The sequence below is a fragment of the Pectinophora gossypiella genome, chromosome 15 (assembly GCF_024362695.1).
Source record: "Pectinophora gossypiella chromosome 15, ilPecGoss1.1, whole genome shotgun sequence".
Classification (NCBI taxonomy): Eukaryota; Metazoa; Arthropoda; class Insecta; order Lepidoptera; family Gelechiidae; genus Pectinophora; species Pectinophora gossypiella.
Genome location: NC_065418.1, coordinates 15,038,551 through 15,063,816, shown reverse-complemented (window position 1 = coordinate 15,063,816; position 25,266 = coordinate 15,038,551). Strand labels below are relative to the sequence as shown.

The window sequence follows — 25,266 nt, the reverse complement described above, 5'->3', positions numbered from 1 at the left end:
GTTGGAGGATTCCGGTCATCACAACTCGACCACGGCACGAAGAATAGATGGCTGTATCATCCGCAAATAAAGCTAATTCGGTATTAGGGGATTTGGGAATGTCACTAGTATACAATGAAAATAGTAAAGGGGAGAGGACGGAGCCTTGTGGGACTCCGGCATGTATCGGGTGCGGTGACGAGAGCGTCCCTTCCACGCGGTAGCGAAAGGTTCGATTTGAGAGGAAGTCTCGTATGATGTGCACGAGACGGTCTGGCACTCCCAGTGAATAAAGCTTGTAGATCAAGCCGTTGTGCCAGACTTTGTCGAACGCTTTCGCCACATCGAAGAAGAGCGCTCCCGTAGCGACAGGTTAAACGTAAGAGGTGACAGCAGCTTCATTATAAAAAAATATTAGAAAGTAACATAGTTAATTATGAATTAAACAAGTTAAAGGTAACAAAATTATTACATAATAATATATATACATCACAGACTAAAATATAATATTTTAAAAATTATATTATTTATTAACTTATAATATTTAAAACTATACAAATTAAATAAAGTACTCAAGCAAATATACAATACATAATTATATACTTACCTAAGCACCTCATCCAACAATCTGTTTATCATTAAAAAACTCTTCAATATTATAATAACTTTTGTTTAGTAGGAATAATTTTAATTGTTTTATAAACGAATTTTAAATTTTCTGTTTTTTTGATAGCATTTGGAATACTATTGTAGATTTTAATTGTAATAGTTTGATTTGAATGGTTATGTAAAGATTCCTCGCTTCGGAAGGCACTCGGCATCTAAATCTGGGCCTGTCTCTGCCTGTATCGTACCGTAGGGCTGGCGAATTATTGCCTTTGTTATAAAAATAGCGCGAAAGGGCCGGAGAGAAGGGCGTCGTTTGGCCCTTACGAGATGGACTGGAATAAGTGCGTCGTGCAGACATGGTGTCTGGCTTATACGAATACTCCTTAGTACATCTAACGCAACATGAACTAAGTACCTACACCTCACCGAACTTTCTGTTAGACCAACGTGATAGATGGTGAGCCGTAGCGCCGTCTATATTGGGCAAACAAACTGTGTTACTGAAAACTCAATAAATGTTTTCATAACGGCAACTATTACATAAATTTGAACATTTTTTTAGAACAAATCAAATCAAAACCAAGTCAAATATACTTTATTGCACAGAACTAAATTTTAAGAATCAGACATAACACGTCAATACAGTCCAATTTGGGCGGCCTTTTGCTCTAGAGCAATTTCTTCCAGGCAACCATCAGGAATCGAACATTTACAAACAACATGGCTGCGGGATGGTGCAACAAGTCATTGATACTTAAAAGTAACTAAATATTCTATACGTACATATACGTATATTAATAAATAATCAATGTAATATAATACATTTTTAATAAAAATATACCTAACATAATCTAAAGAAATTATAATAATAAATAAAAGACAATACAAATTGTATCACTAGCGGGCAAGCTAAGTTCAGCAGCATATGCCGTCAGAAGAATCCGACAACTCACAGATGTACCCACTGCTAGACTTGTCTACTTCAGCTACTTCCACAGCATAATGTCTTACGGTATTTTATTGTGGGGTCGAGCCGCTGATGTAGAAACTATTTTCATTATTCAAAAAAGGGCAGTTCGCGCTATTTATAATCTGAGTTGTCGGGACTCTTTAAGGGAGCTGTTTAAAGAAATAAATATACTGACGGTCGCAAGTCAATATATTTATGAAAACATTATGTATGTGCGTAAAAATGTATCTCTCCTTCCGAGAAACTGTGAAAGGCATAGATACTTACAATACAAGGAATAAAAATAAAATTGTTGTTCAAAATTCTAGATTAAGTAAATTAAAATCATCTTTTTTGGGGTTATGTATTTTTACAATAAAATACCAGATAATATTTTAAATTTGTCAGAGAACAAATTTAAAGCTCACGTGAAGCTTACTTTATGTAAAAAAGCCTATTATAAGATTAATGATTACCTAAATGATAAAAATGTCTAGTATTGAATGTGTTCCTCTAGTTATTAAATAACTTGTAATGTACCCTCATTGATTTAAAAGATGTGTTGCTGTTGCAGTTTCTTGTCATTTCTTCTCCTCAGCCATAACACCTTGCGAAATGACGTAAATTCAAAAATGTTACATTGACCTTCAACAAGTTTATCCATGATAATTACGTTGAATAAATGATTCTGATTCTGATTGACACACATAAAAAAAAGTATTGAAACAAATAAAATACATCATACATAATAGTAATCTTCTAAATATATAAAAGGAGAAACTGACTGACTGACATATCAACGCACAGCCTAAACGGCTAAACGTAGGCACTTGAAATTTGGAAGGGACGTAGCGTAGGTACCGTAGAGGTGCACTAAGAAAGGAATTCCCGGAATTCCCATAGAAACGGGAATTAGCGGGAAAATCCTTTTGTATGAAAAATCTAAACCGCTTAAGTTACACGCTTGAAATTTGGCATGCAGGTGCCTTAGTAAACTTAAAGCTTAGTTGCAATAGGATATTGCAAAATTCCAACGAGAACGGGAGTTAGCGAGAAAAAACATTTGTATGAAAAAATCTAAACTGCATAAGTTAGATGCTTGAAATTTGACATGCACTCCCCCACACACAAAGATCTCTCTTTTATAACACGCCACGCGGACGAAGTCGTGGGCAAAAGCTAGTATTCTATAATATCCGCATAAGGATTCAAAATGAGCTCGTAACTGGTTTTTGAAGCTCTGAAGAGAGTGAACCAGCAACTCGGGGGGTTGCTATGTCCAGCAGTGGGCGTCGTTCGGCTGATGATGTTATTATGTATGGAACACCAAGGTGGCGCGACTGAGGTGGCATGGTGGCATGGAACTTAAACAGAGCTGGCAAGGAGTGGGTGTATATGCACCTCTGTCTCCCCCTTTGGGGTTACAGGCGTGATGCTATAAATAAATAAATAAATGAAAAAATCTTTATTCCAGGCAGTGTCCATATCAATTACAATAACAATCAATTAAATTATAATGAATTAAATTAAATATAGTATAATACATTTTAACTTGGTAGCCGTGGTTTCATACAATAGGCGCTGCGCACTCACTAATTCGTCTTCATTATTGTGGCTCACATATATATCGATGAGACTTTTTTCGCTCATTACGTTCATTTTACTTTGTATGCTTGTAAGCTATTAAACAAGTCATAAAGGAAACTCACTCCCATAATAATAAAGTTTTGCAAGTCTCGCATAAAACACAGGTACTAAAATAATTTTACTTGACAGCTATAGTAACGGAGGGAAATTTATTATATTCGGAAGTCAAATTTTGTACGAATATTCCTTTTATGGGTACTTTATTAAATGAAGCCCTCTTATGGAACGAAATTAGCCCGCTTCGATTCAAATTTTGCCTCTCCAAAGATGAGTATAAAAGAAACAACATATTATTACACAGTTTACAAATATATTTGTCGTAAAAGCGTGGTGTGGTGTATCAGAAGGGTGGGCGTTTGAAGACAATAATGGCCGTCATCAGTATCACAATCATTTTATTTACTTCCACATAGTTTTTGTATCACGATTAAATAAAGTCACAGCATAAGGTACACACTCACGGCAACGTCACGGTATTCGTAACGGTTACACAGTCTCTCGTTATCTAGCGCGCATAAGGACGTTAGCGCGAAGGGACCCTCCACCACCCATGGTTCCTATATTCGGACCGAATCCTCGGGACATGTGAACGTACTTGCTAGGTGCTCTTTTCCGATCACACTTTCTTGACGTCCCTACAAGTTATAGGTGAGCGACTATAGCACTCCACGTTCCGATCGCAATTATTCGACACGTCCGTTCACGACGAAGGTTCGCGGTAGACTGCCCGACTAGAACGGCAGTACACGTCCGCTCGACACGACGACTCTGTAGTGACTCCCCGACTTCACCCTGCTCTGCTCGTACGCCACCTGCCGTCGGAGCGTTGCAACTTCATGACGGAAGTGTTGCCACTTCATTTTATTTTCCGATGTGATCAATTTCTCTTCTTAATTCATAACTAACTCCGACACGGCCATCCTGCGTGACACACGTCCTCGTGTGTTAATCTGAAACAATATACCACAGCACAGTATCCAAGTTCGCTCGGTCATTCCTGACCTAACATGAGACTCTATATAGGACTCTGCATGAGCTCTGCACGAGCTCTACTTGTGACTCTACACGAGCTCTACTTGCGACTCTACATGAACTCTACTTGTGACTCTACATGAGCTCTACTTGTGACTCTTACATGAGCTCTACTCGTGACTCTACATGAGCTCTACTCGTGACTCTACATGAGTTCACATTACATCATGATAAATTATCAACTAACAATACACGGACCATTGACCAGTATTCACACACTATAAACAACCAAACTTGAAAATCCAATTACTCTTTACACATCGGTCGTTACTATCACCTAAACGAGCGGTAGTAACTCATGCCACTCTACTGAGCGACGATATCTCAAAACCAGGCGTCACTACCACCTAAATCGAGCGGTAGCAACTCATGCCACTCTACTGAGTGACGATATCTCACAACCAGGCGTCACTACCACCTAAATCGAGCGGTAGCAACTCATGCCACTTACACCAAGTGACGATATCTCAACACAGTCGTTGCTGCCACCTAAATCGAGCGACAGCAACTCATGCCACTTACACCAAGTGACGATATCCCAACACAGTCGTTACTGCTACCTAAATCGAGCGACAGTAACTCATGCCACTTACACCAAGTGACGATGTCTCAACACAGCTAGCACACAAACTTTACATTTTAGTTGGTAGAATAGTGGTCCATGGGTTACAAATTTCTTCTACATCACTAATTTCTAATTCGTTTGACTAATTCTACCGAAGTTCAACAAGACTTAGATTCAGGTACAATGTCATGACCAAATACAAAGTCAACATGAAATCCGGGCTTCGACCGCATACCTGTAGTTTCTAAGACGAGCAGCACAAAAGTGGCTGCAGCCCCGAACGCTACAAGTGCGCAGCTTCCTATCAGAGTTGCTCCGAAACAGGTCAATCATAGCTTTCATTGCTCAATTAAATCAACCAACACTACACATCTACTGCAAAGCATAACAGACTGTAATATTCCTCCCCAAACTGCGGTTACGCTACAAAACAGTCATAAGTCACAACATCCCCTCCCGGGATGGCCACCTTGGTCCACGACCACAAAACGACAGAGCACCCTGGTTCTCTCACACACAAGTCATAAAGTCACAATGTAACGACCAACACCTCGAGGAAATATTACGGCACTTACACAATTACCGATTCGGTATGGTCATCATTTAGAATATTTTGCTCCAATTTTCTCACTAATGATTTACTCTGTTTCGGGCATTTTCTAAGCCTATTTCATTTAATCATAATCCAAATCATTTTACTTCGCAATGTTTACTTCACTTCATTACGATTCCCAATTTAACTAAATTTAACAAAAGACAACTTTCTGCACTATATTCGTTTGTATCCTATTAAAATATTCCATCTTTCAAATCGGGTAAAACAGATACGACTCACCAGGACTCATAAGCATTTCCAATAAAAGATCAACCACTGGTCTTGTGACATGGTTTAGGTCTTCAACAGCACCAGCGCAGCAAGTCCGGCTGATATACAACGCGCTGCCACGATGTCGTCACTATACACGACTACAGCTCAGCCCGCGCCACTTGCATAGCCGCTTGCAATACACCAGTTGCCGAACCACGTGTCAAGTTATGACATGAAACAAAAGAATTCACTGTGTTATTGTATTCACATGACTTTCTTTCAGTCGGTTTAAAAAGATTCGATGAGCGACGGTATATTACAAAACACGTTATTTAACGAGACTTAATTATCATGTCATGACTAACCTCCTCCTGCTTGGAGTGAGAAAATACAACTTTAACCACGCAGGTTAAGCGTATCTACACCAATTCGAAATATTTTTAGACCAAAATACAAAGATTTGAGGATGATTAAAACAGATTGGAAAACGCGGTATGATTGACACGGATTGACACAATATGTCTCGTCAATTTTCTTTTTAAACAAAGGGAAATAATAATTTCCAAGTTAATTTTAAATCAATTTCCTCATTATTAGAAACGAAAATTCACATAGCAATGAAGTCAATAACAATAAGGTTCCAGTATAAAAACGACTCACCGTAATAACAGTTTTCAAGTTGAGGTACCATAATTTTCAAACACGACTGCACACAGTATGGAAATATTGTGATGTTCACTCCATCATATCTTACGGCATGTAGTGATGACGATCGTTAACAAGGTCCAGGTCACTTCAAATTCAGGTCCATCTCCAAATTCAGGCATGACACTACTACATCTTCATCACTTGGTCACACGAATGTGATAATCATCATAATCTTCTTCTGATTGTGATAATCGAAACTTGCATTGTCTTGTTGTGAACGTCACATCACGTTGTCTTCATCCGAGTCCACTAATCCCGCTTCTGATGTCGTAGAAGCATGGTGTGGTGTATCAGAAGGGTGGGCGTTTGAAGACAATAATGGCCGTCATCAGTATCACAATCATTTTATTTACTTCCACATAGTTTTTGTATCACGATTAAATAAAGTCACAGCATAAGGTACACACTCACGGCAACGTCACGGTATTCGTAACGGTTACACAGTCTCTCGTTATCTAGCGCGCATAAGGACGTTAGCGCGAAGGGACCCTCCACCAGCCATGGTTCCTATATTCGGACCGAATCCTCGGGACATGTGAACGTACTTGCTAGGTGCTCTTTTCCGATCACACTTTCTTGACGTCCCTACAAGTTATAGGTGAGCGACTATAGCACTCCACGTTCCGATCGCAATTATTCGACACGTCCGTTCACGACGAAGGTTCGCGGTAGACTGCCCGACTAGAACGGCAGTACACGTCCGCTCGACACGACGACTCTGTAGTGACTCCCCGACTTCACCCTGCTCTGCTCGTACGCCACCTGCCGTCGGAGCGTTGCAACTTCATGACGGAAGTGTTGCCACTTCATTTTATTTTCCGATGTGATCAATTTCTCTTCTTAATTCATAACTAACTCCGACATATTTATTACAATACCAATTTTAAATAACATTATAACAAAATCAACACTTACATTAATATTTCAGTTTATTTTTACCCAAAACCTAGTGCAAGATGTAGTTGACTCCTGGGCGGTCGAAGAGCAAATAGGCCGCTGCCGGCCATAACTGCCACTAATAAAACCTCGTATTCGCGCCTACCGAGATACCTGTCACTTACGGCAGATGGCACCACTGTTTTCCGTTTTCTTCTTTTTAAAATAATGATTTGATACGTCCCCAGTGTTGCCATTTGCCGTGGGCGACAACATGAGTATTCGAAAAACGCTGAATCTGAGGAAGTAAAAAGGAATTACTTAGAAATATTGCTATTTCTTAGCAGGTAGGGCTGTTTGTAACACGTTTTTACAAGTCAGTAGTTGGTATTATTATTTTGTCACTGTTCTAATACTATATGAAATACTTTGGCATCTCGACTGTTATTTATCGCGTGTTAAAAAACTGTTAACTCCATCGGGTTTAAGTTTTCAAACTTAAATATATCTTATTTATAAGATAATGTGTTTCCATTACGTATTTATGCAAGATTTGAAGATAAAATCTATTCGGAACATGTCTGAGCAGTTATGTCATCAATAGAAGACGCAAGTAAAACCTAATAATATAAGTATTATGTGCATACTTGGTAATGTGCAAGTTAAGCGCTTTCATTTGATACCGAAAATTCGTCCTTAGTTTATATCCTCTAGAGGTCGCCACATTGAATATAGCGTGACGTCACATAACCTGTAACCAGTGGAAAATAAGACGCTTCTAATGACACCTCATTTGTTAAATTCTGACAAGTGATTCAGAAGTAAGGTGGTAACAGACGTGCATACACACGTACATACTTAACGGTCAAACACACAACCCTCATTTTTGCTTCTCTGCAGTTGGGTAAAAAGTGCAGTGGTGTGTCGTTAATATTTTTAAAATCCACAAAATCTTAGTTCTCCGACAATCAGTGAGGTGGATACAAAGATAGCGAGGCACATGCAGCGCACGCCGCTCTCCAATAAGTCAAATCTACAATAAGTCACGTCAAAAAAAGCAGCGCACGCTGTACGTCGCAAGCCTTACTACGCTTTATACGCGCGTAGCACATGCTTCGCCACGAATGTGTAGGTTGCGAGGCGTGCGGCGCATGTGTGTAGGTATCCAGTTATAATCCGGTTATATCTAGTAATAGGTACTTCTTCATTCCCATCACTACACTCTACAGGCACCTGTAAGGGATGGCTCGGGATCCCTTTGCTAGGTGAGCGATATTTGATTAAGTTACGTCAGAAAGATTCAATCGATTTCGCTACCTGAGTAAGTAGAGAATTTACAGGGAACTTTATTAAGTTATACCTGTCTACTATCGTGTGGATTGTGAGGTGGAGTACCAACCTCATCAACCCTGTCAGGATTACTATTGAGCCGCCAAAGGCCCCTGACATGGCTTATGTAACGACTACTTACTTACATCAGTTAGTAATAACCGGGGCAAACGGCTAAACGCGCCTTTCGAAGCACGGATCATCTTACTTTCGGATCAATCAGGTGATCAGCCTGTAATGTCTTAACCAAACTAGGGACCATAAAGTAATTTTTGTGATATGTCTCGACCGGGAATCGAACACAGGATCTCCGGATCGTGACCACGCAGGGCCCTTAGACTTATCGGATTGCTCAAACTAGATTACCCTGTTACACTTTGAAGCAGCAAAGGTCATATCCAAGCTAAATGGCCCGCCCACGCCACGGTTGCGGCTTGAAACGTTGTTAGTATCTGTACCTCGCCTTATCAAGTTACCTTAGGTGGGGTTCGTTAATATTCAAGGGATAATTAAGTGGTTGAGAGATGAGCGCTAGATTATTCAAATCAAAAATCATTTATTTCAGACATGATGGTCCATATTACATTAATTTATTACCCACTTAAAAAAAATAAATTAAATTAAAATCAAAATTAAAACCAAAAATAAAATTAAAATACAATAAAATTAAAATTACATAATTACTAATTCAATTTTGAAAAATAATTATATTTACAAATACATATTATATAATATTTTTTTTGACGCAGCCTGTGGTGGATTTAACGATGTATTTAATAAATTATTCATTATTTTTTTTAAGTTTTATTATTTTTCATTTATTTCATTTATTTATTTTTCATTATTATTATTATTTTATTAAGATTCATTATTTAATAAAATTAAATAATAGGTAATTGTTTAATTTACAAATTAATAAAAGTAAAATTGTAAGATTACTAGTAGTTTTTGTTTGTTTGTCCGCTTACCTAACCCGAAAATTTGACAGGTCCAGTTTTTACCCGCGAATGGATAACCAGACCAATACAGGTTAAGTTAATACCTCCGAAAATGTATTCTCATTGTGGGTTTCCTCACGATGTTTCCCTTCACCGCCGAGCATATGATAATCAATTTATGATCCAAACGTGAATTCGAAAACCAATTCGACAATCATTGGTTTAGGCCTGTGCTGGATTCGAACCTGCGTCCTCAAAGTCAGAGGCAAGCGTTATACCAACTGGGCTACCACGGCTCCCGATTATTAGAAATAAAAATAAATGTTTTAAAACTAAAACCCGACTACGGTAGCGAGGTAGGATACATTATAAGTTTTACGAATGAATAGAGCTTCCTCAACTAGGCGGAGTCTGTATCTTGGGAACACTTTCCAGCCGGGTCTGCAGGACAACCGCGCCGCGCGGCGCGAATTATATTTCGCGCTTCTACCAATAAACGATACGAATGCTATCTACGTAGATGGACGTCAAACGGCTATTGGTCGAAGGCCTCGATATAATTCGCGCCGCGCGCGGCGCTGTTACCGTGCAGAGCCTACAGGCTACGTTATATTTGGATCGCATTATGTAATAGAAATATGTTGAATCTCTTTATTTTGATTAGAATAATAACGGGTGGAAGATGTTATTGTGTCTGGGTGTAATAAAAAGGGTATTTTTATTTACCTATAACCAAATATAAAATATGCATATGTCTGTTATCTATGAAATTAGAAGGTTAAACGAAGGAAAAACTGTACAGCGCCATCTATATTGCTTTTGAGGAACGTACCGTGTAAAGTTCCTCATTATACAATACAATTTACATAAATTTGACTAAATAGATTGTTATTGGTGCTAATTCCTGTAAATACCATCTAATTTTATTTTAAGTTATATCTGTCATTTTCTTATCCGCCGAAAAGGAAAGGGACGGGTAATCGACAAGCATAAAATTTATGGAACACACGTCAATTTTAAGCACAAATCTAAACCAACCGTCTAAAAATTTTACATCCGTCAATAACCCGACACAGTTAAGTAGACAGCACGTCAAACGGATTGCATACCAGCGACGTACCTTTTGATTCGCCCGGGTTATTCATTCATTCATTCATTCTTCATAAAATTAATCATCCGTCCCTTTCCTTTTCGACGGATATGAAAATGACGGATATAACTTAAAACAAAATTAGGCGGTGTCTGCAGGAATCGGGGCCAATGTCTATTTTATATAATGTGTATTTTTGTTTTGACTGTAATGTTTATTACGAATAAATGATTGTTGCAATTTACAAAAGAAAACAGCGGTTATATGATATTATGTTTGAGTTACCATGACCTTTTTAAATAAATAGTATAAGAGTCTGTTGATTTGTTTATTTAAGTTTGTTTTACTTTCACTGCTGTTATGTTTATGGAGGTAACATAGATAACGGAGATCCTAGATGAGATTCTAGCAGAGATTTTCGCCCCTGACCGTACCTATAATAATGTGCCTAAGTACATAAATATTTTAACTTAAATTAAAGATATATAAAAACGTTCCACCTGTTTACCACCCTCTCAAAAGCATTAGTAGAGGACTCAACAACTTAATCTGTAAATCGAGGCAAACTTTCGGTCTCGCTTCGTTTGTACCTTTCAACTTGGCTTTAACAAAGTAAAGGTAAAGGGACAAAATAAACAGACGACAGAAAAGAAAACAGCGACACAGACACAACACTCACAGAAGGATTACAACAACCACAGGGGGATTAAAATGACCACATCGAAGCAATTCATCTAAGAAAGCAATATTGCTATTTGACATTTGTTTGCATTGCGCACTTACTTTTATATGCTCTAATGTCAAATAGCAATATTGCTTTTTTTAGATGAATAGCTTCGATTTGGCCATTTTAATTCCCCTGATATAAGAAAGAACATTTGGAGACACAGATATGGGACAGAAGGTAAAAATAATTTTTGCTAAGCTAGAATTATGTGTTAGAAAAAATAGGTTAATCTTCTCAAAAGAAATATGACCGCAACCCTTGTCAAGACAAGAGAAATAGTTTCTAGGTAACAAAACTAAAATTGAAAGCGAATAGGACTAACCTCAGACTGTTTACATGGCAATATTTCGGGTGAATCATCAATAACATGTCAAAAAAGACATCTGACAGAAACAAATTGCTCGGTCTTTTAAGAGATATAGACAGATTTTACTTCGAGAATTTATTATTTTGAATGAACTTTGAAGGAGTCTTTTCATTCGATATTCAGACGATCCAAACAACAATTATATAGCCTTGCCTAGTCGTAATATTTTGTTTGACGTGACTTATTGTAGATCTGCCACAGACGGCATTAACTACTTGGCCGGACAAATGGGGAGCGCTGAAGGCTCTCATCCGGTACAACGTTTAAGACAACAGGCCTGAGGGTGCCCAGTTGGGCGCGAACCTTGGCTCAGGGCGTCGTCTGAGAGGAAAAATATTTGAAAGAATTAATCGACACTAATGGGTCGATAGGGATAAGCGCTGAATGAGAGAAATTGGCGATCACGCTGGCGGGGTCGGTACCGGGGTTCAATGAAAACTAACTAATGTGTTGTGCTTTATATAAGTTGAATAGTTCTTTTCTTAACTTTTTTCGATTGTACTTTTATGGCTCAAGTTCCAGCAGTTTCAGGGCGTTTTAGTACTTTTAGCATTTTGTTAGTGTCTAAGTTTCCAGTCTAGTAGTTTTAGTGCCTTTTAGAAGATAAGAAGCACTGACGGGACGGGACGCGTGAAGGCTGTTACTGTAGTTATGGAAACATACACACGTAAACATAGTCCTTAATCCTTAATGAGGCAGGCAGAGCGATAAGTCTAGACGACAAACCAAGGGTATGTCGTCTGTAGGCCTTTTATAGAATAACTTCGGCGAGTGTCCGCAGAAACTTCACGAGTTAATTCCACCCACTCTATTCCATTTTTATGTTGTGGATATTCCACCAATCCGCACTAAACGTTTCGCCTCTTTCTTTTTGAAGTGAACAGCGAAGGATTGGAACTGCCTGCCGTCATTTGTTTTTGCAACTCGTTATAGTTTGAGAGTCTTCAAGGCTAGAGTGAATAGGCATTTGCTAGGTAAGCGTGATCCATCTTAGACCACATCGTCACTACCATCACGTGAGATTGTGGACATTCAACCCTATTTTATTTTAAAAAGAAGTAATCAGAAAGAACGTAATTTTATATTAAAAATATTATTTTATCTAAAACCTTCATTATAGTAGAGGGAATAATAATTATGTTGAGAACTATTTGGATATAATTAAGCTTTCATCATTAAAATGGAAATGTTTAGAATGGAAATTTAAATCCTTACCCCGTGGGAGCATAACTTCTACTAAAGTATAATGTTCACATTATAACTAGATGCGCCGAATACTTATATTGTGTTTAGTATTCGGCATATTCAGTAAAAACCTTATATGACGCAAATATTTGGTATAATTTTATTATGCGCGAATAGAAAAAAAATGATTTTTAAAGAAATTAACAATTGTAGAAGTATGTAGATTAAAGTTTTTAATTGACCTGAATAAGATTTTTATAAACCTCATGTTTGTTATAAGAATTTATTTTTAGACATATCGACTATTAGTCCGAAAACTAGTTATTTTGGTTACTTCCTCAGATGGTTTCAGAAATACCATCCTCTCTTTGATTATTTATCATAGACATAAAAGTAACCGAATAATTCAGCCGAATTCTTCGTTTGTTAAACCGAATAATATTTGATTAAATCACTATTCGGCGCATCTCTAGTAATTATCAACTTCATCTATAACGTTTTTTAATCAAAATGGTCATATTTACCACAACCCTATCAATATTTTTATCTCACGATATGATTGTTAAAAGTGGAAACTTTTAGTAGGGTGAATTATGGTCGACTTTACTCTAAACTTTTATCGGGTATTTTTCTCTTTCCTGGAAAATAACTATTCTCTTTAAAGCCAAAGGTTAAAGGTTTTTAGGTTAGCTCAGTGGATAAAACGCAGACTCAGAGAAGAAAATTGTTGGAATTAGGTAAGTATTTTCTTTTGTTAGGTTCTTATTGGTTTTTAGATAGGTGAATGAAACATTGATGTTATTACCTACCTTTATGTCGTTTCTTCTTGGTTTTGTTTTGTATTGACTTTTTCATTTTCCATTAGTTATATTTAGTTATAATTTGTTTTTCTTGGCTATTGTGTAACTATGTTAAGAATATAACGTTCTATTTAAATGCCTAGGTTGGTGTCAAAGGGGTTGCATTATTATAATGTCATCATGAGGTCTGCTGATTCGCTGTATTTATAGAACCATATCAAATTAAATAACAAATCCATGCAATACTCACTTTATAAACATACATATGCCAGTCTTTTCCATGGCCCTGGAGATGCCCTTCCATGAGGCGAGCATGGAGTACTTTTGCTTCGCGGTGAGCGGCAGGCGCGGGTCCGTCGCCGGTGGAGGCCCATCGGCCAGATCGGGCGCCGCATTCACCCCTCGGCGCTCCGACGCCGCCAGTTTACCCAACTGGCAACCCATTTTGGAAAACACTTCTAAATTGACATCACTTCGTCACACTGTTTCACTGCACATTATCTATCTTCTTAATTTGTTTAAATCACTGTTTTTCACAGGCCAGACATGTTGTTCTTTTTTTGAAACGTTGTTCTGATTGACGCTTATTTTTATCGAATTTAGAATTCGTTTTTGGAATTATAGAATTTTACACACAAATATTTAATTTTTCGACTAAGCTTTACTTTTAAATTAAGAATTCGTTTTATATTTTTGTTTGTACCGTATCTCCGGTGACACTGATTATTTCACTGTTACAAGACTGTATGCCTACTATAACACTTATGACACTTTATCAAGAACATTATAATCTAATCTATGACGTCACTGACTAGATGAACACTTCTATATTTATATTATGGTCCTGTTACCTCACTGTATTTCTTTCACTTGACATTTTCATATTTGTTTTTATTGTTTTTCCTTAAGACGGCAATAATTCTGTTGTCCTTGTCACATCTTCTGTGTGTAATCTTATCTGGCGTTTACGAAGCTACCTGCGAAATGAAAAAGGAATGTTGAATAAAATGTGTTGAGTAAACTGTCTCGTGATAAAGGGACGCTTATCAGGTGTAATCATTTGTGATGTGTATTTTTTTCTGAGTTATACTGACGAACATAATATAATAACATAAACAGCCTATATACGTCCCACTGCTGGGCACAGGCCTCCCCTCAATCAACTGGAGAGAGTATGGAGCATACACTACCACGCTGCTCCAATGCGGGTTGGTGGAGGTGTTTTTACGGCTAATAGCCAGGACCAACGGTTTAACTTGCCCTCCGAAGCACGTAATCATCTTACTTTTTCGGACAATCAGGTGATTCAAGCCTGAAAAGTCCTTACCAAACAAAGGACCAACGGGAATCGAACCCGGACCTCCAGATCGTGAGCCTAACGGTCTAACCACTAGACCACGGTGGCTGTTACAACAGATAAATTCGATCTTTATTCTGTTTTTGGCTACGAATATTAAAAAGACTCCACGGGAAATCAAATAAAATTCAAATATACTTTAATGCACACACACAAAACAAACAAAACCTGCAACAGTACAAATGGACGGCGTTATTGCAGTCATATAATTACGAGTAAAAGATATATCTTGACGAACTTTCATTATGCTGAATTTCTATACAATTATTAATTTAAGATCCAAGCTCTTATCCGTAGATAACATTATAATTATTTATAGTTGAGAATAGCAACTTGAATAAAGAGCATCTTATTTAGTTGACTTCAGAATTACTCTACAAGATTTCGGAAGATTTACGATGTTACTCCAGGAAAGATTACGACAGTGAATTTATCAACGCATGACTGATTTTATAAATATGTATCAAAAATATAATCTGCGAGGATATTCATTCGTATAGCAGGGATGTTATGGATATGATATTTAGGATCTGAATACAAATACCTATAGGAATCATATTTGTCCGGTTTCGGATACGGTTAGGAATTTACTTGGAATATCCGTCTAGACACTTTCGGTTACGGATATTAGATTTTTAAGAAATGAAGGACTTTCCAGGCTATGTTCCTCAAAAACACTATAGATGGCGCTTTAAAGATAAAAATAATAACCAAAAGAAAAACAATATGACACCAATATTCATACATTGTTTTAAGTTTACGCGGTTATTATCATAATTAAAGCACATAATAACGGGTTCTTACCGCGTTTAAATGGGAATATCCACTCCAATCTCATCAGTCATCCCGTGATCATGGCACTTGCAACAGTGTCGAAATATCGGGAGTCTCATATCCCCATTTAAACGCGGTAAGAACCCGTTATTATGTGCTTTAATTATCAATATTCATTCTTGTAAAAAAAAAACGAGGTAAAGGAGGTTTATTTGATACAAGGAAAATGGCGCCCTTTTCTAAAGCGTTTTTTTTTGACGCAACCATAATTTGAGGAACAGAAGAAGCAATTAAAGATTGTGGGTGCAATAAACCATAATAACCAGTCATATCGTAACATGTTCATGTTTGATTGATGAATGTGGAGGAAGAAAAGAGTGTGAGATTCGAGGCAAATGGAATTCCATAGTCTCTGCTTACCCCGGTGCTTAAAACTAATGGGTAAAGCGAAGTCTTACTATTCAGTAAGTCTATTGGGAAGGAACTTCCCAGTAGTTCAACTGGTAAAACTACTCGGTAAGAGTACTGGGAATATGGGTGTTTAAGTATGTATGTCTTATTTAAACTCTGCTCATATCCGAAATAGTCCATAACATGTGCTTCGAATACGGTAACTGTCAGTTTTTTGTTTCGGATATCCGTTAGCTCTGGTAACTGGAAGTTCTATAAAATCCCTGCTATGTAGCTTGTCACGAAAGATTGGTAAAGGCTTATCTTAACAAATCCTCAGGGAAGTTATTGTATTCAGAAATAATTTCTTGTGGATATAAAATGTAAGGGTGGCGGAGAATAGATTGATTTTCCTCATATCCGGGTAGGGTTAGCCGGGTTGGTTATATTTATACCTAAGAATGAATGTTTGTATTGATGTATAAAGTTTCTGTTTGCGGCTCACCTTTTTTTGACGTGACTTATTGTAGTTTTTCCGCAGATGGCATTAACAACTTGGCCGGACAAATGGGGAGCGCTGAAGGCTCTCACCCGGTACAACGTTTAAGACAACAGGCCTGAGGGTGGCCAGCTGGGCGCGAACCTCGGCTCAGGGCGTCGTGTGAGAGAAAAAATATTTGAAAAATTAATCGACCCTAGTGGGTCGATAGCGATAAGCGCTGATTGAGGGAAATCGTCGACCACGCCGGCGGGGTCGGTATCGGTGTCCTGAAATGTTTAGTGTCGCGAGCTGGTTAGCTAGAGTAATCGGGTCGTCGGGATCGTATATTACGTCATTTTCAGTACCGTGCCTAAGCGGGATGTATTCGGAGGCCGCAACTACCAGGGGATTTGGGTGGTGCGGAGGAGAATCGAAAAACGTTTTGAAGCTAATTTGAGCCATTGGGCAATGGTTGGCTTGAAATTTATGTGGGATGTAGAATTAAAAGGGATGTTGTTCTTCACTTTCACTTCTTTATTTATTTCTCCTTTTTTTACAAAATGCTTTTTCGTCCTTTAATTTAACACTGTCCTTACCAAACAACAGAATCCATAAATAGAAAATATTTTATTTTTGAAAGGAAACCTCCTTTCGTTCCATTGATGTATTATTTTAAATTCATACCATGATAAACAATTAAATCCCCCCTAAAAAAATAAATATTTTCTCTAACTTTCCTATCAATATTACGTTCCGTTCTACTCACTTTCCTACGTTCATTTCTTTATAAAACATTAATACACTTCCTGTTTCCTCTATTTTTTTTAGTCGGCAAAAGTTCCTTTTTTCAATACTGAAAACATCGGAAACAACACGGCATTGTTATTAAAAGTTTGTCGAAATTCCTGAAACAGCCTTATTCAAATTCTATGAATATTTCCCATTGAACTCGTAAAGAAAGCTCCAACTTGAGACTATAGACTGTATAATGGCATAACACTGGCATTGTGAATTCACGCTGTGTCTCAATGATCATTATGTTGTTAATTATTAAGTAATAGCTTTTGAATAAAAGAAGTTACCATAGACTTCGACTTTGTGACATCCCGTTGTAATTTTTTAAATTAATGGTCTTAGATGGTAGTTAAATTTGAAAAAAGAACATTGAGGAAGATTATAACTTTATAACATAACATAAGCCTAGGTTACACAGTGCGAGCTAACATGCGAGCTGACCGAGTCAGTTATTGTGGTGCAGCTACTACGCACGTGTGACCGCATCATACGAGTTACTGTCATGTTTTAAGTTTACGCGGTTATTATTATTATGTGGCGGTAAGAACCCGTTATTATGTGCTTTAATTACTGTCATGTGCGAGTGGGACAGTTTGGGCGACATGATACAAACGAATTATACCAGTACACTAGTATAGTAGCTGTCTTCTGCGACGCCAGCAGTTTGCATAGTGTGACCGTGCGAGGCGAGTCGAGCTACTGTCATACGAGTACACAGGCACAGTAGCTGTCTATTGTCACATCAGCTGCTCGCACTGTGTAACCTAGGCTTTAAGCTCAACGGCCTCCGTGGTCCAGTGGTTGAGCGTTGGGCTCACGATCCGGAGGTTCTGGGTTCGATTCCCGGTGGGGACATATCACAAAAATTACTTTATTGTCCCTAGTTTGGTTAGGACGTTACAGGCTGATCACCTGATAGTCCGAAAGTAAGACGATCCGTGCTTCGGAACGGCACGTTGAGCCGTTGGTCCCGGTTACTACTTACTGATGTAAGTACGTAGTACATATGAGTCATGTCAGGGGCCTTTGGCGGCTCAATAGTAACCCTGACACCAGGGTTGATGAGGTTGGTAATTCACCTCACAACCCATCACAAGATGTACTAAGTACCCACGCTTCCCGGACTTTCTGTTAGACCAACGTGATGGTGAGTCGTATCGCCGCCTATAATGGTCGAGCGAACTGTGTTAGTGAAAACTACAAGAAACTGCAAGGGGAGACATACAGGAAGATTATCATTTTTATGTTCTAATATTTCAGACCGGACCATAGTCCGACGCTGCGTTTTGAATTAATTATAGAAAAACACTGTTTTTTGAAATTGTTTTCTGACTGTTTTTTTGAGATTTTTTTTTGTGCTTTGGTCAATACCAAATGTGGGTGAGCGAAACGCATGAAACTACGTGCTTACGCGTAAATTGTGGGGAACACACAAATATGCGCGTGTTTGCGCCAACATATTAATTCGCGAGGGATATTTGTGTATTTTGGCGCTGTTGTGCCTCTGTTCTCTCTGCTCTGTGGCTGTGCACTATGTACAAAAAAAATTGTTGCTGATAACACTAAGTATCCACTACCCAAGTGGAGTTGATACTAGATATATAAATACCTATTACCGACCTCCGTGATCCAGTGATTGAGCTTTGGGCGCACGATCCTGAGGTCCTGGGTTCGATTCCCTGGGTTGTCCCCAGAGACATATCACAAAAATTACTTACTGGTCCCTAGTTTGGTTAGGACATTACAGGCTGATCACCTGATTGTCCGAAAGTAAGATGATCCGGTTACTATAATACGGTTACTACTTACTGATGTAAGTAAGTAGTCGTTAAATGAGCCATGTTAGGGGCCTTTGGCGGCTCGATAGTAACCCTGACACCAGGGTTAATGAGGTTGGTACTCCACCTCACAACCCACACGATAGAAGAAAAAGACTAGTAGTTTTCTGTAGCATCTAGTGCCTATTTATGTGTCTGGTGTTTGGGCTAGGAACAGTAGGGAGTGTCCTTTCTGTAACCTTCTATAATATACATAACTTCACGATTATATTCTCAATTGGGCTAGTCAGAGGTACGTACATTCATCGCAAGACGAATTGAGCCCCCATGTTTCACCTGAGCTTTCTGTTAGATCGGAGAGAAGATAAAAGCTATTGAACCGTTATCTATCTATCAAAATGTCTGATGGATGATACAAAATAAAAGTAGCATAAAATGTCTAAGTTTGTATTATGTATGACTATGTCTTGCAACAGAACTATAGTATGCGTTTGTTCCAAGTTGCACACGTTTACATTCACAACTTTTGCGATATGCCTCTTAGACAACTAGACAGTTATCGTCGATAAATCAATAGATAAAACTTTATTTAAACGTCTTTCCGACGTTCACATAATGGCTACTTTGTTAGAAATACGTACCTACGGTATATTCATTTCTCTTTCAATACGATGTCATATTATTTTATATTTTGCTTTGAAAACTGTTTTCTGTGTTACAAGTTCTAGAAAATAAAGATATCTTTTGAAACGAGAGATTTGTGTGATGCTCTGTCGCGGAGCCACCACCTCCAATTCAGTTGAAAACGATATAGATTACTGTACGTACCATGTACATAGTGTACGTGAAAAGATTGTATGTGTACGTGCTATAATTAGAAAGAAAACAACAAATTAAAGTGGCTTCGCTGGAGAGCATACTCCCCAGCGGAGCCACTCAGTTTGCATACTTCGAGATGTTTTCTTCCTGTAAATTGTAGTATAGTTTGATGTACGTACTACGTACATAGTGTACGTGAAAAGATTTTATGTGTACGTGCTATAATTAGAAAGAAAACAACAAATTAAAGTGTATATGACGGCATGAACAAAACGTGAAGCGCTGAAGATTTTAAGAAACAATCTCCTTGCGAGAACTTTTTATCTATGCACAAACTACTAAGAGAACCTATTTCAGACGAACGTCTCTCATACAAAACAAAGAGCCTCAGAATTTAGAGTATGACACTTGATTTGACATATAAAATTATATTGCCACACGCAAAAATAATTGTGGGGTTGCCATAGTAATGATATGGCACGGCGTGGCAGTAGTGATAGCTTTAAATTATTTAGATTACTTTAAATTTTGATGACAAGGTTTGGTGACGGATCGGTACGGCACTGACAATTTATGTCAAATCTGTCATAGATACACGGCCGGAAATGTTCATACAAAAAAATTGTACCATAGCGCAAATGTACCGAGTTTAGAAAATGACAGCTACTTCACCCCTCTCCTACTTCATTCTTCAGAAAAAAATCCATAAAATATAAAACAAAATTAAAAAATAAAATGTTATACAAGTAAACTGCAGTCTTTTTTTTATAAACCTTGTCATCAAAATTTAAAGTAATCTAAATAATTTAAAGCTATCACTACTGCCACGCCGTGCCATATCATTACTATGGCAACCCCACAATTATTTTTGCGTGTGGCAATATAATTTTATATGTCAAATCAAGTGTCATACTCTAAATTCTGAGGCTCTTTGTTTTGTATGAGAGACGTTCGTCTGAAATAGGTTCTCTTAGTAGTTTGTGCATAGATAAAAAGTTCTCGCAAGGAGATTGTTTCTTAAAATCTTCAGCGCTTCACGTTTTGTTCATGCCGTCATATACACTTTAATTTGTTGTTTTCTTTCTAATTATAGCACGTACACATAAAATCTTTTCACGTACACTATGTACGTAGTACGTACATCAAACTATACTACAATTTACAGGAAGAAAACATCTCGAAGTATGCAAACTGAGTGGCTCCGCTGGGGAGTATGCTCTCCAGCGAAGCCACTTTAATTTGTTGTTTTCTTTCTAATTATAGCACGTACACATACAATCTTTTCACGTACACTATGTACATGGTACGTACAGTAATCTATATCGTTTTCAACTGAATTGGAGGTGGTGGCCCCGCGACAGAGCATCACACAGAGATTTTGTATTTCATTGTTTTAGGTTTACGCGGTTATTATCATAATTAAAACACGTAATAACGGGTTCTTACCGCGTTTAAATCTGGGATATGACACTCCCGATATTCGGGGGTTTCGATTTTCGGGAGTCTCATATCCCTGATTTAAACGCGGTAAGAACCCGTTATTGTGTGTTTTAATTTTGTATTTCGTCGATAGTAAAAACTGCATAAGGGACTTTTTTGAAAAATCATATTCTGATGTGAGTTTTGTTAATAAACCTCGCAATAGACAACATCATCATCATCCTCCTCAGTATTCGTTACGATGTGACTAACACCCTGTCTAATCCTCTCAGATGACACCCTGAGCTGAGGTTTGCGCCCAACTGAGCACCCCCATGTCTGTTGCTTTAAACTTTGTACCTAGTTAGAGCCCTCAGCACTCCTCATTTGTCCGGCGAGTAGTTAACGCCGTCTGCTGCAAATCTACAATAAGTCACGTCAAAAAAATATTGCCGTAATAGTTTAGAACGTACGAAGACGCTGGTTGTGAGTCTAAGACAAAACCTGCCGGACAGAAGTCTTCCTTAAAGTAAAATTAAGAACACCAGTAAAAAAATATTTTTTTTAACTTTGGTGGGTTTGCTCTTGGCCCCAGACTTGCCCGAAAGCATTGACGAGGCCTAAGATGGAGCGAAGCTCGCTCAGAAGGTGCCTGTTCACTCTGGCCTTTCGACTTTCACGCATTTGTTACCTATAGTATGTAACTTACTTTTGGTTGTTTGTTTTACTTATTTGTAGTACAATGTGTTTTCTCGGGAAGAGCGGAGTCTCCTGATACAGGAGCTACGCTTAAAAGGAGGCTCCAATCACCTATAATAGTGTATTGGTTTTCTAGAAATAAAGTATTGTGTATTTTTTTTTGGCCTTGAAAAAACTCGGGTTATATATATGCATTCGGAAATACAGAAGACGGCAGAGAATTCCACTCCCTAGGAGTGCGCATAATGAAGGACGATGCGAAGCGCACCAACTTCCACCGATTTAAATAATTATCTATCCTTATTACTATTACTTCCGAATTCAAATTATGAAATTCAATCTGCGTCTGTGCACAGGCCGTAACGTGTGCCGGAACAAATAAGATCACATTGGTGCTGTTTCCGGTACAGTCATGAGCAATATAATGTACCCATTTTAGGACTCTGTCGCACTAACATACTTGACATTTAATGAGACTTACAGTTCAATTCGTCAAAAAAGTTAATGTGACATGGTACCAAAGTGTATACATATTAATGCTCGTGACCGTACATACCATCTAATTTTATTTTAAGTTATAAGCACCTGTCATTTTCTTATTCGCCGATAAGGAAAGAGACGGGTAATGGACAGGTATAAAACTTATGGAACACACGTCAATTTTAGGCAGACATTTAAAAAACCCTCCCATAATTATATACATATATTCTTTTTTATGAATTAACTTCAATCGTAATTATGTAACTTTGCTCGCACCAGCACACCAAACCACCAAAAAGCAATATTGCTTGCACATAAGTACTTTTGATGCACAATTACTGTAAAATTGCTATTTACTTTTTGGATGAATTACTTGTGTGAATCAATGTGGACTTTTAAAGACTAAGAAGTGGGTTCTCCCGGCTTCACGGCGTTAAGTACTCATAAATTAAGGTCTGCCCCCATTTCATCCCATATTACGTTTCACGAGCAGGCGATTTATCTCATTCATCCGAGCTCTGTGCTATAAAAGTAGTTCTCAAACCTGATAAAAGTTCATTGCCTCCTATTTTGAATAGTTTCGACGGAGCGTTTCGCGTCAATTGGGAGTTTAAAAGACATGAATTGCAATATACTATTTACATAATAATATATACAGGGTGTTAGTGACATCATACTGAATACTGAGGGGGATGATTCAGAATTTCAATTCAAAATTTTAGTGTTTTTTTTTTACTATTTTTTAATCAATTTCATATTAACTCAGAATCTTGGTATAAATCATCCCTCAAAGTTTTCGTTACGATGTCACTAACGTTAATTATCCCGATTGGGTAATCAGAGGCACATACTTCATAAGATGAACTTATTGTCCACACCTCACCGAGCTTTCTGTTAGACCAATTTGAAATGTGGCGAGCCGTATCGCCGTCTATTATGATCGAGTCAACAGTGTTAGTGAATAGTGTACTTAAGACAAATTAATAACTCATTAGTGCAAGTCCGTATCCGCGGTTGGAACAGGACCATAGTGAATATATTAATTTATATATATATACATCATCATCATCAGCCCATCAACGTCCTCACTGCTGGGGCATGGGCCTTCCCTATAAATGGAAAGGGAGGAGCTCGATGGCGCAGCGGTAAACGCGCTCGGTCAGCGATTGTTGAATTTAAGCAACTTTCGCAAAGGCCGGTCATAGGATGGGTGACCATAAAAAAAAGTTTTCATCTCGAACTCCTCCGTGCTTCGGAAGGCACGTTAAGTCGTTGGTCCCGGCTGCATTAGCAGTCGTTAATAACCATCAATCCGCACTGGGCTCGCGTGATGGTTTAAGGCCCGATCTCCCTATCCATCCATATTATATATACACTTATAAGTATACAGGATGTTAGTGACATCGTAACGAAAACTTTAAGGGTGATTCTGAGTTTAATAATGGCGTGAATCATCCCCTCGTAGCTACCCCCTAAGTGACTGCTTTATCAAGCAGATTGCTTCGTCAAATAACATGTGGCTTGATCGTCTACAGGCCCCACTTGTTATGTTTGTTTTATTCCAGTTCTTCGGAACTATTACTGCGACGTCAGACGTTATAGTAGAGTTTATTTCTTCTAAAAGTTCCTTGAAACAAATGAGAAATATTTAGTTATTCGTCAGACAAACAAATCTAAAAAAAAAACTACAGTGCCTACCTACCTACGCGCCTTGTAACAAGCCCCGCAGACTTTAATGAAACTAATTGACAAGTTATAATCATCATCATCAATTTAAGAGCCACGCTCTTATCGGTGTAGCATTTTCCATTCCAGTCTATCAAGTTCTTTAATCTGTTCCATGTAAGCTCTTCTTGGTCTTCCCCTTCCTCTCTTTCCTTCTAGCTTTTCCTGATGTTTTTAATAAATTCGTCGTGTCTTATTAGGTGTCCAATCATCTTGCCTCTTCTGTCCTCAATAATTCTCAGTATTTGTAAGTCATAATACATCTACATAAATTTTAAGAACGTCTAGGGCTCTATGAGGCCACACTAGCGGGTCTTTCCCCCTGTTCCACTCTAATCCACTGGTCAAATCCATTAATGGATTAGATTACGCTTTTAAGTACACTCTAATCCATCAATGGATTTGTTTTCTCTTTTAAGTACACTCTAATCCAGGAATTTGTAGGTAAGTAACTAAAAACACTTCATTGCACACAACATAAAAACAATACAAAACAGTCTTATAAAATAATGTGCGCAAAGGTGGCCTTATCGCTGAGAGCGATCTCTTCCAGACAACCTTTGGACGGACGGAGTAAATTAAAAGTAGGATGCGGAATAAGGCGTGTTGTACTTACACAACTACTTATTAGAATAGGATATGCAACCGCTTTACAGATAACTTATCTATGAAAAGCTAGAACTACGCTCATTTGTTTATAAAATGTTTGTTATGTCAATTAGAAATACATCAATAATAAGTTGATAATAAGTGTCATAAAAAATATTTTAATTAAAAATACAAAATGCAGTGTTCGTCTTCAACTTCAGAGGACGAAGATATAATTTATATAAACAGGGGTAAAGGTGTAGTACTGTTGAATAATGGGTACCAGTACCATAAAAAAGTGCAATTTAAAAATCAATCCTGGCTATGGCGTTGCTGCGAATATCAAAGATTG

The 25,266-nt window shown here is 38.0% G+C and overlaps 1 protein-coding gene across 3 annotated transcripts in view; it reads right to left on the bottom strand.

Annotated features, from left to right (window-relative positions):
* The window catches only part of LOC126373375 (neuroglobin-like), a 141,213-nt gene that overhangs the window by 45,282 nt on the left and 70,665 nt on the right, over nucleotides 1-25,266 (bottom strand). For all 3 annotated transcript variants that reach the window (XM_050019532.1, XM_050019531.1, XM_050019530.1), the window contains exon 2: nucleotides 13,860-14,586. In XM_050019532.1, coding sequence (XP_049875489.1) covers nucleotides 13,860-14,053 — 194 coding nt within the window. In that variant the 5' untranslated portion in view covers nucleotides 14,054-14,586. The remainder of the gene's footprint in view (nucleotides 1-13,859; nucleotides 14,587-25,266) is intronic.